Source organism: Aulostomus chinensis, chromosome 11, assembly GCF_037954235.1.
Source record: "Aulostomus chinensis isolate RoL2024-O1b breed Wild chromosome 11, RoL_Achi_v1.0, whole genome shotgun sequence".
In the NCBI taxonomy this organism is placed as follows: Eukaryota; Metazoa; Chordata; class Actinopteri; order Syngnathiformes; family Aulostomidae; genus Aulostomus; species Aulostomus chinensis.
In genome coordinates this window covers 6,260,374-6,278,736 of record NC_141330.1, presented here as the reverse complement: position 1 = coordinate 6,278,736, position 18,363 = coordinate 6,260,374, and the positions used below count along the sequence as shown (strand labels likewise).

Here is an 18,363-nt window from a genome sequence, read left to right as displayed (position 1 = left end):
TGTACTGTCATTATTGTCACACCAGTGACACGGTGCTGGAACTGGTCCCTGGTGAAGTACATCTTCAGGTGTAATAATGCAATTATACCAACATAACATATTCATATTGTCGGGCTCTGCCCTCTCAATACACACACACACACACATACACACACACACACACACACACACACACACACACACACACACACACACACACACACACAAAATCAATGTAGTCTGGTAACTCCTGGAAAGCTATCAGTCACATCAGCAGGCTCCTAAACGCTCCCCAAGAGACACACAGAGGCATGAAACTGCTTTGCCAGCTCAGTGGTATATGTATGATGAAAGGCAATGAAATGGCTCCTGAAAAATCAATGAAAGTGTCAAAAATCCATCTGTAATGTTAAAGAGAGTAAAATATACTTCCTAGATCATATAGAGATGCGTGATATTAGATTTTCTTCTGATATCTCGTGGATATTATCTGTATATAAGTAGTTTAACTACTTTAATGCTGCTGACATATTGAAACAGAAACAAAGATATGCAAGAATAGCTATAGGGAGGAAGATCTATCTATCCATCCATCCATCCATCCAAATATATTTCAAAACATGGATCGTGACCTCAACACTTTAGTCCTGAATAGAAAGTGCAGCCCTTTCAGTCACTAGAATGAGGTCAGTCTGGCAAAACAGCAGAGGAGCCAGGGTTAATAGCGTTAGCAAAATAACACAAAATCATAATTAATCCAGGGATTTTTTTTTTCTGTGCTGCAGTGAAAGGTCATCTGCTCAGGAGTTGCAATAGCCTATCAATTACATCCAAGCACATCTTTAAGGTAAGTCACTGTGTAACATCAAATATTTCAGCTGCAACCTTCCAACTTCTACTTCTGCCAGTCCAAACCCTTGAAACCTTTTCCACTCCGTTTATACTCACTGAGATAACATTTCAGGAGCAACCGCAGCGGCTCTCCTCAGAGACCAAGTGCATGTGCATCCGCCGTATTGTATACAAACTGATGAGGATTTCTGCAGATGCAAACAAAGCAAATGGCTTTTCTAATCACGCTGAATAAGAACGTGACCTCATCTCCCTTGACCTCCTCGAATATCCTGGGAGAGCTGAAACGTGACACGATGAACCTGTTAATCTGATGAATTCAAAAGGCTTCATGTAGATTTGCAACAAAATACACGTGTCATTGACACATGATTGACTCAACAGCATCCCAATAATACATCTAACCATCTATGTATATGAGGTTTACATGTAAAAAAAAAAAAAAAAAAAAAAAAAAAAGCATTCTTTTTATCACATTTTAATACAAAATGGAAGGGAACAGGATGAACTGGCCTATCTTAATTTTTTAAATGGATTTCTATGTTCTCGCTGTAAGAACTCCACTTATTTTACAATGAGGCTGAATTGCTAAAAGTACTGTAAATAGACCAGTTTTCTCTTTCTAATTGCCCCGAGTGAAAGGAACTTTTAACAAGCTCTAAAGATATACTCGTGGTTTAAATGGCAGAAACAAAAAAAAAGGAGAAGAAAGTACTTCTCATCCAACTTGGCTGAGGAAAAAAAAGACCATAGACATTTTCAGCCTTGGGGGTCATAACAGAAGAAAGAAGAGGAGGATTACAGTTAAACTAAAAAGGAATGGAGTTAAGAGAAAGACTCACAGAAGATTACAATGAAGTTGCGCGAAAGGAAGGGTGGGAGGATCCACATCAGTGTAAAATATGTTGCTCTGCAGCAGGAAGGTCCTGGCCACTCTCCGCATATTGACAAGCTTCAGACGTGAAAGCTAACTGTAGATCCAATCATGCCGCAACTCTGTTTACTCTTGAGATTAAATTAAAGAACACAGCATCCAATTTCATACCCGGCTTCCTGCACCACCCTTCAGGATGTGACATTTACCAGCTAGCATGATGCCCCTTCTCACTTCTCTTTCTTTGCATCTTTCTCTCTGGCTTGCTATCTCACAGATAAAGTTGACGGCAGTGTTACATTGAGACACACCACATTTTCTTATGGGATTATTCATACTGAATTGAGGAATCTTGTTGTTGCCCACCCCCCCACCCCCCACCAACTCTTTTCGACTCAACTATTTCTCAGCAGTGCTACAGAATTATTTTCTTCCTGTGTTTGTTGCTAGCATATCAGTCTGATCTGCATTAAGGTACACTGCTAAGTGGAGAGCTGGGCTGCACAGCCGAAGATGGCAATTAGCAGCAAGAGGGTGAGTACAGCACTATCCATTATGAGCAACCTTCGCCCCAACGGCATCATTATTCTATCTACTGTGGAGAAAATAACACGTTTTATTACATACTTATTCATTCCTCGCATGCATGTACACAGAGACTGGGAAGCTCTCATTGTGTACTTTGACTTTTTGGTCGTTATTGTGGAGTCACGCTTCCTCCCTGTGCAACACCACGAAAGAAAAGTCATACCCTCACAACACAATCAGGAGGTGGCAACCACGCAGCGCCCCCTACAGACGATCCCCTTAAATAAGTTCAGCTGCTGCCTCCAAAAATGTGCAGAAACCAAACTTGAAAATGAGCTTCAACATTCTTTATCTTGTCAACAACAATTTCAAGTGAAAATAACTTCAACCACATTCAAACTAAATTGCCGTTGCAAATTGAGATCACAAAAATAGAATGGAAATGAAACACGTTGTTTCTTTTATAATTTCAAGACTTAAATGAACGCCCACAACCAGGATGAAAATCACAATGAGTCAAGGGAGCGTTGCTAAAACAATAAAACATATCACGGAATTAAAGATGAAGAGAAAAAAAAAAATTGGTTCATATATTTTAATGGTACGGTCATATTTTACAATGGTGATTTTTTTTTATATTAAAAAAAAAAAAAAAGACTTCATGTTCTGTAACAGCTTATATTGGTTGAGTGGATCAGTATCTTTTGACAGACGCTCCAACTGTCAAAAAGCAGCTAGAAGCTTCAGGCAAAATCAGGGTTTGAGTGATATGTTTCTTTTTATAATTTCATCACAAAATAATCCTGGATTGGAAGCTTTAAAATATTACACCTGTCACAGGATTTAAGGACAGTGCTTCAAAGGAGCTTCTCCCTAACTCAGGAACCTGGGAGGCATAAAAGCAGCGGAGGAAACACAAACTGTATGTTCAAGGAAGCTTGCATCACCGCCTTAATAATCCTGAATCCCTGCAGACGTGATGGAGGAAGACCTCAGGTATGGAAGATGTTACCCGTCCGAGACTTATGAAGAGCTGATCCGCATTTATTAAGAGCTTTATTGCGGGATTTCCCTCTGGCTCAGCAGTGTGAACCGACTGATATGCTCTGCTGCAGGACACCCGAAGACCCCATCAGATTTGCCTCCAATTAGAGGCTGAGGAAGCAGCAGCACCCCATGCCGATTGAAAGTTAAGGAAGACATGGTGACAAAAGCTCACTGAGGCACAAACCGGTGCGACATGTAACCTTTTGTCTGTCAGTTAAAAATAGAGAAAGGGTTTTGGTAGCGGATGTTATTCAGCATATTATTCCTTTTGTACAAGGCTGTAAAGATCCGGCAACTCAGCTTTTTTAACTTTAACTTTTTTGTTCAAGTGTTTTTCCTCCTTTTCAACTGCCAGGTCTACTGTCAATCAGAAAACCAGCTTCATGAAAATAAAACTTCACGAAACTCTTCTCATTAACAGAGCGTTGCTCTGGTATCTCAGGAATAACCTTCAAGAAAGTAATTGCTCTTTACCGCAGTTGCAAAAAAAAAAAAGACAAAAGACATTTCAAGTTAAAAGAATAACAAAGAAAAAGCAGTTGCAAACAAATAAAACCTCCAGTAGTTTCAGGGAAATCCCCAGCATCACCAACACAATTAAGCAGTATCACATTCTCCCCAATGATCATCAAACTTAATCCAACTCTCTCTACAACACACCTGCAGGAAGTACGTCTTTTCTTCCTGATTACATTCATTGCGTTAATGCAACCTGGAAATGGAAAAGTTGCAGAAAAATTCATTTGAGTTAATTGAATTGTTTGCCAAAATTAACACCTGCGCGTTGCTGAGCCTCCAATAACTACTGCAGCTCCTAAAAACTCACCCAAAAAAATAACTGACGAGTATGTGCAAAGCCACTCCTGTCGCAACCAACTCTACATAAAATTTGCAAAAGCTCGTGGGAGTTCGTGCAGGAAAACTGTAGCCTTTTCTCCCGAAAAGAACTGGTCAAAGTGCTGAATAGCCCCATTCACACGCGTCTGAAGAGGGAGTGTTGTGCCGCAGTTTACCTGAGCTTCTGTATAGAAGTGGAATGGAGGGACAGATTGTAGCGCTTCTGATCCGGCAGCAAAAGTACTGACAGCCCCAATGTAGCCCTCATGATTTACAGGGATATTTTGGAATGGCATTGTAAAAGTGACAAATTTATTTTGAATAAATCTCATCGTGCTTATATAACAAGCTTCCAAAACTGTTCAGTTACGAACAGCTCCTCGCACCATCAGAGCACCTCCCCGTGACATTGTCTGTCCTCCTTCGCGCTGCTTTGTTGATGAGACATTTTCCAGACGAAAAAGGTCAACAGGTCTTGAAAACATGACCTTTCTGGTTTTACTGCGTTGATACTCACCAAACATGTTGCCAATATGGCCGTTTCTCGTCAGAGGCCGCAGCTCATTCTTGCCCCAGGCGTATTGCTTGTAATTGTCCCAGGCAAACTTCATCATCTGCAACACAGAACGCAGCCGCAGTGGTCAGGAAACAAACCCAAACACAGATGTGATTAAATGTCTCTCGCTGAAGGCGGTGAACATGATAGATTATTGATCAGGCAATTATCACACACGCGCTATACCATTAAGCAATATGAGCAGGAGCTGCTCTTAAATTAAGATTTCTGTGCTTTCAGTTGTCAAGGAGCACATTTAATCAGTTAGTTAAGATAAGACGTTACGAAATTGATGCTCTGTGCTCCTTTCATCTGCTCCTAGTGATCTAAATGTGATTTGTAGAGGCATTTTGTCTTTGATACAGAAAATTGAGAGCACGACAGCCAAGGCATGAAAGAATTTCTTTTTTCTTTTTTTCCAGTTGAAAATCTCCAAGTTGAGCAATGCATCTTTGCCTGCAGCAACATGCAGCTACAATTACCTTCGCAGCACTTTAGGTGATGTTGCTGTATGTTTGTCCAATAAACAGAAACGTAAAGTTCATTTCTACTTTTTTGGCAGTTGTAAACATCACTCAATGAATACATTTTCTCACAGCTCAGTTGTATACAAGAGACAATTTTGGGACAATCACTCAGAAGAAATGTTCTTTCAAAGGTGCTGTCAAAAGACAGAAGAACATAAAAGAAGATGAGAGACAAGATGCGAATTCCCATCATTTAAAATCATCATCCTTCAAAACGTCTCTGTGGAGGAAGGAGCCGTGCAGGCAAACAGGTAATTCTACATATTTGTTTGACGCCGGCTCCAGCACGGGATCTTTCTGTGTGAGTCTCCATGTTCTCCCTCTGCCTGTGTGGGTTCTCTCTGGTACTCCGGCTTCCTCCCACAGTCCAAAGACCTCAAGAGGCTGACTGATACTCAAAAGCAGGGCTCCCCAAACTTTTTTCTGTGAGGGCCACATAACGTTCCCCTTCTCTGATGGGGGGCCGGGGTCAGTTTGTAACAGAAAAAGTGTGACGATCATGGGGTTGCCTAAAAAATGTAAAAATGGATTGTCTTCCAGAAAGCCACACAACCAAATAACCGTCTCTGGGTTCTTCACAGACAAAAAGTCAGGAAATCTAGAATGACACTACCCAATAACCCTCTCTGGGTTCGGGTCTAGGATTTTTTTCTGAGTGTTGCCAGATAGGGGCACAGACTGCAGAAGGGTGGAATAGAATATCACGCTCTGTGCGTGTATGAAATAGTTACTAACTGACTGTGTGTTCACACCAAACGGCAATGTGAATGTTAGCGTCGCTGTATTCGCGAACATGAACATATTGATCCAGATCAAATTCGCACGAATAAAGTGACGTGAGAATTCGCGTTGCGTTTGGTGCGAACATTCGGGCTGCAACTAAGCACTATTTTAATAGCAGACTAGTCACCGACTATTGAAACGATTAGTCGACTGATCAGATAATTATAATTTTTTTTTCTTAAATTCAGACTGAAGTTGATTTAATTATGTGACAATGATAATAAACAAGAAAGACGGTACAATGAAAAATACATATTTTTTTGAACATTTATTAATTTAAAGTACGTTTGTCAGGCACAGCCTGGCATAACGCTAGAGCTCTCTTTTATAGCAAAAACACGCTTATAAAATGTACAATGTGTGTCATAAAAACAGTATTGGCTTGGATGTTACTTGAATCTCACCGAGACGAGTCAGACTCCGTTTCGTTCAACTGCCCGACGGGCTTCTTTAAATGTTCGTGCATCCCCGTCATGACACGCACGGTCTGCTTTGCAACCTTTGCTAGTAGTCTTTTTATTCGCCGTATCCAGGCTAAAATGCCACCAAACTTGAGAAGTTTTGGTGCGCGTACCTGATGTTGACGCCGCCATTTCTGTATGTTACGGCTCAGAGACAGAGACGCTACTGCGCATGAGCGACTCTCGGCAGAGATCGTGATCAAGCGGGATGCCTCACTCTGTTGGAAAAACGCGTCTGGCGACAATAGTGGACGATGGAATTCATTGTCGACGATTTCTATTATCGATTTTTGTCGACAACGTCGACTAATCGTTGCACCCCAAGTGAACACGCCTTAATAGTTAATAATGAGAATAGTTAATAGCTAGTTATCAATTTTATTATCAAATACAAATACACATATGGAAAAAAAATCAAAATGCATCTCTGGTATTGCTCAGGGGGCCGGGCCAAATGTGGAGGCGGGCGGGCCGTAGTTTGGGGACCACTGCTCTAAAGTGACCATAGGTGTGACTGTGAGTGTGAATGGTTGTCTGTCAATATGCGTTGACCCTGTGATGGACTGGTGACCTGTCCAGGGTGAACCCCGCCTCTCGCCCGAAGGGTGCTAGGATAGACTCCACCCCCCTGACCCTTAACAGGATAAGCAGTACAAAATGGATGGATGGATGGAAATCAGATCCTTCAACATCATCAAATCAAGAATTATACATCAAAACAAAAAAAGAGACGGACATGTTCAGTGAGGATTAAGGCTGTAAGTGAATGCTCTTAATTAGAATTTACATTTGAATTGAAAGTCAAAAACATAAATTGGAATGGTGTGTTAAGATTTCAAAGTGAAAAAAAAAACAAAAAAACAGCAACCCTGTTGAATAACCCTCAGTCTCCTGACTTCTCGCTATGCCTGAGCCACAGCACTCAACTGAGGGCGTGACAGACAGGGTTCACAGGTCAAGTGATGGAGAGTTCACTGCCAAAGTTTCCAAACGTGCTGGAGCAGATGCCGAGGGAGCGATCTGCTCTCTGGGCCATCTAAAAAGCTAGAGGGCTGTGGGTAGACAGCATTCGTGGCTCCAGATAAAACTGTGTGATGACTGTGCTAGTATTGACAACGTTTCATAAAGTTTGAGAGATGGCATGTTTTGTTTTTTTTTCCTCTCACTCCAAACATGTTGCAGAGGGGGAGGGCTCCGCAGTGGTCCTCAAATCAAGTTTTTATGGTGAATTACCTTCCTAGTTCTATGGTTTTGTCCTCTTGAGGACTATAAACTGATAAAAAGCCTCTGTGACATCACCCAAAGGTTTTGTTTTGGCATAATTAGCAAAAATAGATCTCAGGTTCAGGTTTAGAGTTCCGGCTGCTCTTGCGTGTTTTGGGGAGAGAATATTGATTTTGGAAGAAGTTTTCGACACCCTGTGTACGTATGATGTCCTCAATTCTTGAAATAAAACTTCAACAATGACACGCCCATGAAATCTCTTCAGTGAGATAAAACATGGAAGACAAAAGAGCGTGTTCCTTCCCGCAATCAGCTGCAAAGATGGAAAGATTAGCCGGGATGCGACTGTTTCTCCTCTCTGGGCTTCACAAGGAAACAGGCTCATCTCTTGTACTACACACGAGACTCCTCGCTCAACATGAATCCCATTACCTCTGACAAGGAATACAGTTGAGAATCACCTAACCCTAAAAAATCTCATTATACACCTCAAAGAAGAGAGATTTCCAGGTATTTCTCACCACTGTTTTGTTAAAAGAGTTTAAAGTGAGGACCACAGCAACTCGGGGTCAGGGAGCAGAGATTTGATTACAGGTGAATCATGTTCTCGTCCACTTCTTTCAAGCGACTGTGCCAGTCTCATTTGTTATTTGGCGCTGGAGGTGCGACACACGTGACACAGCGAGTACTGACAAACACTTAAGGAGCAGAAAAGAACAACGTCTTATCAGCTTTATCGCTCTTATTCTTGATGTAGACTGTGAGGCTGGGTTGCAGAGAGCAGCATCTTAAACAAATCTCTTTCCATTTACTAACAGAAAAAAAAACAAAAAAAACAAAAAAAAACAATTTTGGCGAGCCCGGAAAGCGAAAGTGGAAAAACAAGCTCGGAATATGACTAACAGGAAAAGCACCAAAGAATCTCTCTACTCCAATGAGTAGTCGCGACTATGTACACTTAAGATTTTCTATTTTTTTTCCCCCCTTTTTTTTCACAAAATGTTGGAAGAATTTAAATAGTGAGTGAGTGAGTGTGCGAGGCAGAATGTTCCAGCTCGCAGATTGAAACCAGAAAATATCTCAGCTTTTACTTGAAACATACTCCATCTTTTATAATGCCAGCCTGTCTCACTCCTTCAGCGCTTTTAAAGCAGAATAACAAAAGTAATAAGGAAAGGTATTTGCACAGAATGTGGTATTTGATGAATGCTAGAAACTCAGTCCCTTTTCATCTCTTTGAAAGACATTAAACATTATATTCTGCACCGCCTTTGCAGAAATGATCAAATAGTGTGATGGAGGCTGAAAAAGAGGCTTAACTTAATGACCATCATCAAATAAATGTTGAGGAAACTATCGAGCAGCCAGATGGCCGATGGAGAATTTAAGGGCTTGAAACCGTGAGGGCAAAAATATTTGAGATTTTAAACGAATGATTTGTTTCGAATCACTCGCCACTGTTAATTAGTTTATCTGATGAGCATTCTTTGTTTTTTCCCTCCATTATTTAAAGGTTGTAGAGACAAACTGAAGTAAACAACAACATACATCTGGGAACTTTCAGAAAGGTGCCTGAAGTAAATGTTGCAGTGGTGAAATCATTATCGAAACACTTTTTTTTTTTTTTTTCTGGTCCAAAAATTCATGTTTACAGTCCAACAAGTTGTCAGACTCACGGTTGAGGATCTCTGAGCCATGAGCACAAACACAATGATATCATGTGTTAGCTACGTGTTGTCACCGACTGCAGGAGCTCAGACGTTTCCAGGTGTTGGATTACCTGGAGAAACGGCTGACAAACAAAGGATTCATTCCTTTATCCATCTCAACGACTGTCGGACCAACAAAGGTCAAGGCAAGATGAGGGTCGAGATTGGGGCAGTATTTCTATGCCGTTCTGAGCTGAAAGACCAAAAGGCTGAAAGGCCACGTTAAGGTGGCCGCTTTGCTGTTGGTCAGGTAAGCTAACTGTTGTTAACAGTAGCCATTGCTCAGGCTAGCAAATGTTGGCCCCTGACAGGTTTGTGCGGTTGTTGTTTGTGTGTGACATCACGAAATGTGTTAAAACCACATAAACCATATTATTTGTCTGTCTGGCAGCCAGTTGAGTAGATTAGTGCAGCAGGAGTGAGAGCGACACCTCCTGGCCGGGAGGTGTAAATGTTATCCATTGCACTTTTAACTTACAACAACAACAACATGTGCTCGCATTGGCTGTTCCTGGTTTCTGCTCCATATTCTATCACTGCTCCTTTCACACTAGAAATAATCAAGTCGGAAATAAATTGAAATACTATTCAAGATGGGGGAGACTCCAATCCTGTGAGAAACTTTAAGAATATGTCTGTGAGCTGCCTCCCACTCCTGAATTATCCGCCAGTTACCTGTTCAGATGAACCTTGAATCTGGAATGCCCTTGTGGCTGTTTGGAGGGGAGAACCGGACCCACAATTATTATCCAGTGCTGGACAAACTTTACTGCATCAGCTGGTAGACAATCGATCGTGCTGCTGGTTGCTGGAGAAGGAACAGCTACATAGTTCCAGCTTCTGAAATGTGCCAATTTGGAGCTTTTCTGCTGGTTTATACTACTGTGAACTTAAAAGAATGTATGGGTTTCATCCTGCTGGTCATGACATCTGAGAAACAGAGATGAGCGTCGCTCTCGACGTTCAATAGATGAACTTAAAATGAAATTTGAAAATTGTTCCTGGATGTGTCTGAACAGGAAACCAAGGCAGAGTGATTCTGTGTGCCGTACGAAGATTTGTTTTCTTCCTCGAGCAACATGTGGATATTTAGCTCAGCTTCTTGCCACGCGGTGAAGATGTTTCATCCCAGTGGAGACAAACAGATATTTGGGATTGTGTTTACACATCCACGCTGTTCTGCACCCCAGCGGCAGGTCAAAGTGTGGGAGAATCAGGGTCAGACCACTAATCAATACATGCAGTTGCAGCAAAGCACACCGCCCCCAAATCTCCTTCTCTGGGGGAAGAATCCGGATGAATATTTATTGTCCAGGGGCACAAAAAAAAGATCTGACAGTGTTCCGGGTGTTCTCTGTTCAAACTAACTGGCTGGTTTTAGCGTAGGGAAGATCTATAACTGAACATAAAGCGAGTTATTAAAATGAATCAGGGATCTAACAGGATACAACACGCCAACAGCAGGAGTGAAGGTCGGACGTCACACACTGCTGACCACAGGCTGGAGGAGGCTCCATCAACCAGAACATGAAAGTGACACGAGCGGTTGCATCGGTGATTACAATTTAATTACTAAAAGGATTATTAAAACCCCTCAGGAGGAAATGAAATACCACAATCGGACAAATATTTCACAAAATAGGAGAGCAAAGAAATCCTGCAGTATTTTTTTTTTTGCACACTTTTAATGAAAATTGTGGTTCCTTGATATTTCACGAAAAAAAATAATTTAAGTGGTCTGAATGTCTTCAACCTTACAAAGAAGGGTTATACAACTTGAACCCCTTCAGTTTGACACGAGCTCTGATTTCAGTACACTTGAAGTACAAGATGTCTTGTCTTCGGTGAATATGTGTTTTGTTTTTTTTTAATTCAAGGCTGTTATCAACCTTTCTTTGGGTTTGCGAGTGTGTTGGATCCACATCCGCAGCCTCCGTGGCTGCACGGTTTCCACAAGCGGTCCCCGGTGCATAATCAGAGCCAGTGACTATGAGGCTGCTGATACCGAGCGTGTGAGTCATGTGTGAAATCATGGAAGAATGAGTGGAAATAATGAAAAAAAGGATCGTTTTTGGATCTCATGTTTTTTTGGGTGACAGTTTACATCACAGCCACCAGGGGGAACTAGTGAGGCTTTTTAGTTTTCTGTTGTATGCTGCCCATTGGCCTTAAAAAAAAAAGAGTTGACATGAACCTCATTCTTACACACATGACAGGTGTAATATAACTGATTCTTCACCAAAAACACATTTCTCATCAGCCTTTATGACAGAAGCAATGGTGGGAGAGAGATGATTTAGGTGGTGTGAAAAGGAAAAAGTCTGCAGCAGGGATCAAATCCAGTTTCAACTGCTAGTTTAACAACTTTAACCCAAACCAGGATGTTTTCTTAAATGTTGAACACATCACTAAAACATCTTTTACCCCAAGAGTGAATAAACAAGCTTTACTATCCGTGAATTCTGTGTGTTGTCATGATCGCTTCTCTAAAGTCTCTGTTAATCCCCAAAAATGTAGAAATGTTGATTTGAAACAGTGACATCATGTATTTTCATTGCAAACACATACAAAACTTTAGACTGATCACTGACTCTTCGTACTGAAAATACATCCAGTGAGGAAGATCATTTCTAAAGGAAAATGCCAACTCTTTAAGGACCGATGCTAATTTACTGTCCTTCCCAGTGCTGGAAGAAGACCAGAGACCAGCCGACCACTAATTAGCTTAGCACAATGAATGGTAGTGTCTCCGTAGTATTAGCATTTTAGCAAAATTCTTAAATTCTGAAAAATGTAATCACATGTGCTCTAGTTACCAATTCCCTATTGATAGACTATTTGATTAATCAACTGATTGTTTCACTTGTCCTTGAATAAACTCTTTGTAAATTCAATTTATAGCAAAGGGGAAAATTGATTTTATTTTCATGTGTTTTGTAAACAACTTTAAGGACACGTTTTCACTGTGAAATGTAGTCGGCTGGAAAAAAAAATTGGCCGTGTGAAAACAAAAAGAGCGACTCAAATAAAGTAGAAGGAACAAATTATGTGTTTAGGTACACTTGAATAAACTCCACCACTGAAAATAACATGAGTCATTTCAGAACACATAACAATAGCTCCTAAACAGACAGACGGCACGCCTCAAAGCATTCCTGACACCGTCCCACCCTGCATGCTTTCTAATGCAGTTGTTCGATTTGGTTGCATGAGTGAGTCATCCCTTTAATCAGGGGAGGCTTTGGGTGGATCATGGATAATAAATCATCCCGGTACCCTGGAATGGCAGCCCCAAGATACTGCTGTGTTAACGAGGTGCTGTGTCATCACCTGAAAATGAAGGGACCTTTGGCAGAGAAAACACAGAATCAGCTTCCCCCCACCATTACCCCTGAACGTTCCCCCTTCCTCTATTACTTCCCATTTGCTCCAACCTCCAGTACTAAACCCGCACAGCCATTTCCCGCCTATTAAAACCACATTTATGGTGAGAAGTGACAGAGCTTTGCAGGTCTCTGAAGGCCAGCAAGGTCTCATCCTGAGTCAGCATAGCATGGTGGTCGATAGCAACCGAGTCCCACACCAGGATGCACAGTGACAGGGGTCGGACAGGCAAGAGTGAGCAGCAGACAAATACACAGAGCAAATGCATCGCGAAAATAGGTGTAGAAATATGAATTATTGCAGAAGCTGTTTCCACTGTGTTGGAGTTTTACCTCAAATATTTGTACTGTGTGCTTAAACCTTGATTCCTCTCAATTTCTACTCCCCCCACCCCGACTACACACACGTTCCCAGTGATGGAGGTCAATAAAAGGCCACCAAATCATCCACAAATGTCCCAAGCCACCAAGGAGAGGATAGTTGAGGGTATTTGGCGTGCTGCAAACTGGCATGTTGATATGGCAACTTGCCGTAGATGTAGGAGTTCACTTTTCGTCAATTAGAGTCCAGTCGATGACCACACGGCCACAGAAGACATGTCCCAGATCCAGGCAGCGTGACTGCAGTCTGATACCAGGATGTGGTTCTGCACGTCATTGCTGTGCCTTTCATCTGCCCGTACATGACAATGCTCCTCATGCCGCTAGGTTGTGTCTGGAAGATCAAATCATCCCTGTTCACCAGGCATGTTTCCCACTGAGCATATGTGGGTTTTTTTCCGAACAACTGAAAACAGTATGTTCCTGTTCCAGAGAATATCGGTGACCCTTGAAAAGCTCTTCAAGAGGAATAAGAAAACAATCCATAGGCATTAATCTCATTCACTGCACACAGAACGTGAACAGTAGTTGTGTGCCTCTTGTTGCCAATGGTTGATTTAATATTCCTTCATGACCTTCTTTTTTTTGGGGGACCAAAACACTTACAGTAAAATGTGTATAAATTATGTGTTGCATGCATAATTTTGTTCAGTGTTTTGATATCGATCTGTTCTTCTTATTTTGCCAAATCACATAAATGGGAAATACAAAATTAAAAATCTCAAAAACTCACAAATAACATACTGTAAAAACATGTATATTTTTTAATGTTATTTGCGAGTTTTTGCTTTAATTAGAGCAAAATAAATGCACAGGAATTTTTAACTTGTGGTTTATGCATAACTCCCACGCTCCAAAAATCTAATTCTGTTTCCCCACTTCTTGTAATAACAATAACTGAGCCAGCAAATATGCTCGAACTTAAAAATGCTTAAACCTGCTGCACGACTCATAAATTGAACATTTCAGCCACTTTCCTCTCAAAGTTGCTTGCAGATCATACCAAGAGAATAAAACTTCAGTCTTGTTTATTTGATGTGAAATCAAATTAATGATTTTGTTGCCAACTACTGCTACTATTTTTTTTCTAAATCCAATCATTGTCCAATTACACAAGGAACATTTCATAAGGAACAAATCTGGTGTTTGTAAAACGTGTGCACCCTCGTATTTATCCTCTCCGTCTGCAGCAGGTGTCGACAACCGTCTCTCCAAATCGGATCATTAGGAATGATATGTGACCAGTGCCATGTCTTCTCCCACCGGTGCGTTGAAAGTTCCAAAGCACCATGAAAGATTCATGCCAACAGAGAGAGAATGGCTATAAGGAGCTTATTAAAATGTCGGAACTCAGGTCTAAATTGTTGAGGAGGAAGACCCGGAGTATTAAAGACGCCTAAACGGACCCAGTAGAGCCTGCTGATGATGAGTAATGAGGAGAGAGGGATATGACAACAGAGGAGGGAATCGACAAAGCTATTGGTTTCAAATGTGTTCAGGAAAATGACAATTACAGTCAAACTTTTTAAGCAGCGATCGAATCAGCTGTTCACTATGTTTTGTAGGACGTACACAGGAGGGGGAGGTAATTTGTCTGCAAATATTTGAGTGGGCTGCCTGGGAAGAGGATTTCCCTCTGATCTGCACTGTGTTTTGTCATCTTATTAGACATGAATCAACAATGTCTGCTGGTAGAATTATGTGGTATTAAAAACTTCAAACAATGCTCCAGGCCTCATCCACTATTGGTAGGTGGCTGCAGCAACCTGAGGAGATTTAGGAGAAGTTATTTTAGGAGAATGACACATAAGTAGATCAGGACTCTGGAAAAAAAAAAAAAAAAAGGGGAGCATCAGTAATAGATTCATCAAGGTGAGATGAGGAGAACGTCCTTTTTATAACCAGACTTCACTTCTGATGATGCGCCTTTTCTATGCTGCCACTCACCTGCTGTCACATTCAGATTAATTCCTGCGTACGTCTGCATTTTGACAAGGAAAACACCCCCAAACACCAGCGTGCAGATGACAGCTGAGTTTTGTCATGTTCCTGTTTTGTCAGAGCTCACTGCGTTAGCCAAAAATCATATCTCCTCAAAATAATTGACTCTGGCAAACGATGCAGGTTTGAGGAGTGTCAGGTATTATCAGAGGTGCTTTAAGAACAAGATGAACAACTTCAAAAATCCAGAATGAAGAAAAAAAACTCATCCCAAATCGTCAATCATCACTTAAGAAACGCAGAAACCGAGGAAAAACATCAAGCCAGCTGTGTTGTGTCCTCACGCAAACACGCCGTTGAGGTTCACAGCTGTTTCAACGGTTTGGGAGTTTTCTGAAATGGCAGTTGCACTTTACATAAAAGGCAATAATCAGGATACCAAGAAGGTGCATTTTCATCCCGACTGATAGACGCTCAACAAGGAACTCAGAAAAACTACAAAACCCAACAGTAAACTGATACAGATCCTAGAAGTCAGAAGCTGATCCCTCTGAAGTATTGATACGCTCTGCTTTCTGGGGCCTGTGTGTCTCATCTGTTGTGATATCTGTTTTTAAGCTTTTATGCTGCAAAATCACCTCCTCTTGTGGGAAAGTTCTGAAATGAATAAAATCAGAATCGCCTTTTATTATTACAATTAACATGTAAGAATTCCTGTATTTACACTGATCTCAAGACAAGTATGAAGACACGAGCTTTGGAATTAATCGCTGCACTTCACACCGTCTGACAGGATTTACACCAGTGGGAAACACATAACGAAGGATGATATGAAAAGCCACAGCGAGTGTGAAACATCAGTGTGTCTTACTAAAAGAGTGTGTTTGCAAAGCACATTCACTAATGGATTATCACACTAGCAGCACCTCAGACCGACTCTCAGAGGCTCCACACGCTCCTGGAAGCTTTAAAATACCTTCTTATTCCCGTGAGATTCTTCAAACAGTGAGAAAAGGCTTTGAACTAAGAGATGTCACGAAATCGGCCTCGTCACGGCTTTCATTTTAGGTAAAAAAGACTTCCTTTCGAGTTAAAAAAAAATAACGATTTGGTCACAGAATGCGGTCAGTATCTAATTATTTTCGCAGGTTTTCCCCATGTCCATTTCCAAATAGGAATGAATTTTAATTTAATGAAGTTTATCAAAAGTTAATAAAAGTAATTTTGCATTTTTGCCAATGAGAATGTAGCGCTTACTAAGTTTATGTTGCAACTCATTGCAATTAAGATGATGCGGCCCTATACGTTAAGAGTAAGATATTTATTATTGCATTTAATTGATCTTTAAATAAAACTGAGGCTCTTGTTTACTCAACAGAAACCACCACAAATGCCTTTGTGTTTTTATTCAAATCATGAATCATAACAGACACACTTAATGAAACATATCCGACGGCAGAGACCTGCCTTCCATGAAAACTAATAGACTTCCAGAATTCTAATTTAATAAACCGGGCATGCAGATGCCACATGTACAGATAAGCATAATAACGCTTCTTTAATTTATCGTCACTTTCAGACACCAGCTATTTAAAATGCGCGACGCATTTCTGCTGAGAACAGGTGCACAGGTTGACGAATGTTTTATATATTCCATTTCTATGCCTTTGAGGTAGCAGGGAGACATCAGTCACCTTGCCAGAAGTGTTTGACAGCCTCATTCTCTCACTTTAATGAAATCCCAACTCAAAAAAGCGCACTGCAGACAATAAACCCTCCACTTCCTTATTCACCATCCACCATTGCTCATAGCAGAACACGCATGTATCATCTTCAATTATAAACAATGGGAGTCATAGCTGTTGAGAGGATCTTGGCTACATTAACACATCAATAGAGAAGCTTGGAGTTCTCAAGCTCACGCAGTGATGTCTGGCCTGATGTAGAAACATAATTATGCACTGAATATATAATTAGAGATTAAGATCAAAATCAGAGAGCATTAAACTACAGCGTTTCCCCTGTATGCACTCAGCAGAAGCACCACGCTCATTTACTTAGTCTTGCAGGAGAAGCCCCGTCTCATCGCTTTAGAAGGAGCAGTTATTTTGTACTACGGAAGCTTCACATTCAGGTCAAATACATAACTGGGAGTAAAACGTATGAGAAAAGCTTTGCACTAAAACCTTGTGATGTCGTAAGAGCCACTGTAGTAACAGGCACGCTGAAGTAACCAACGCTGATCCAGGACTCAGGATGACTGCGGGACAGTGAATACACGGTAACATCGATGCCGGCGGTCGTCGTCTTCGGAGGACAACCATCTCTGTATCACAGCAACATTCCAGTAGATTCAATAAGGAAACGTTTGTGCTATCAAACAACATTTCAAGGGCAATGTTTATATCAGAATATGATATTCTGATATGCTGGGGGACTGCAATATTCTGGGGACCGATGCCGACACTGATATTGGACGGTTATTCTCATATTGACATTCTGACATTTGACCTCTTTGCAATGATGTGGTTATCAAACACGTATGGCAATACTACATAATGGAGGCAGGACAATTTCCATGTGAAAAACAAACTGGATTGCAATATTTGCACTTGTGAAAATGCATAAAGTAACATTGTGATCACAGAACTGCAGCGATACTTGGTTTCTGAGGCTGATGTTCCTACCTGAACTAGGAGGTAAAATAATTCTAACATTTCTACCAGCCAGTCTTTTTGCTAGGATTATCATCTTCCACACTGGTATATGTGCCGGTGTCTAATATGAAGTGATGCATGATGAATAATAACAAACAACTACACCCCTAGAAATATCTATCAAAGTTTTCATCCATTGAATAAAAATCTTACCTGGCAGCGAAATGATAGGTCTTTCCAAAAAGAACATTCAGTATAATCTGCCTTTACCAATTTAACACCAAGTCAGCCCACATTAGAAAATCTACATATACTTGAACAAGTATCACAATGTAATACTTGTGAGATCAAAAAACATTAATGGCCTTCGTAAATCTTACAGTGTATCACTGATCGCTCGTGTCTGCATTGTTTTAAACCGACTTGAAGGGGAAAAGAAGCCGTATCACACATTTGTAACTAAAAATATATATAATACCTGCCCCTGAGAAATGGTTAAGAGCTCAGACTGACATCTCTCCAGGGCTCTCCAGAGATGTGAGCTAAAGGCCATGTTGTTGGTGTGACAGAAACACTTATGTGCTACGCTATCGATCCACTTCAAAAGGATTACCAATCATATGG

The 18,363-nt window shown here is 41.0% G+C and overlaps 1 protein-coding gene across 3 annotated transcripts in view; it reads right to left on the bottom strand.

Moving 5' to 3' along the window:
- Positions 1-18,363, bottom strand: part of LOC147253006 (mannosyl-oligosaccharide 1,2-alpha-mannosidase IC) — a 182,832-nt gene that overhangs the window by 91,780 nt on the left and 72,689 nt on the right. For 2 of the 3 annotated variants that reach the window (XM_086217979.1, XM_086217980.1), the window contains exon 2: positions 4,635-4,731. In XM_086217979.1, the coding sequence (XP_086074105.1) occupies positions 4,635-4,731 (97 nt within the window). Of the gene's footprint in view, positions 1-4,634; positions 4,732-6,387; positions 6,478-18,363 lie in introns of those variants that run through there. The other variant, XM_086217981.1, reaches the window with a different exon arrangement.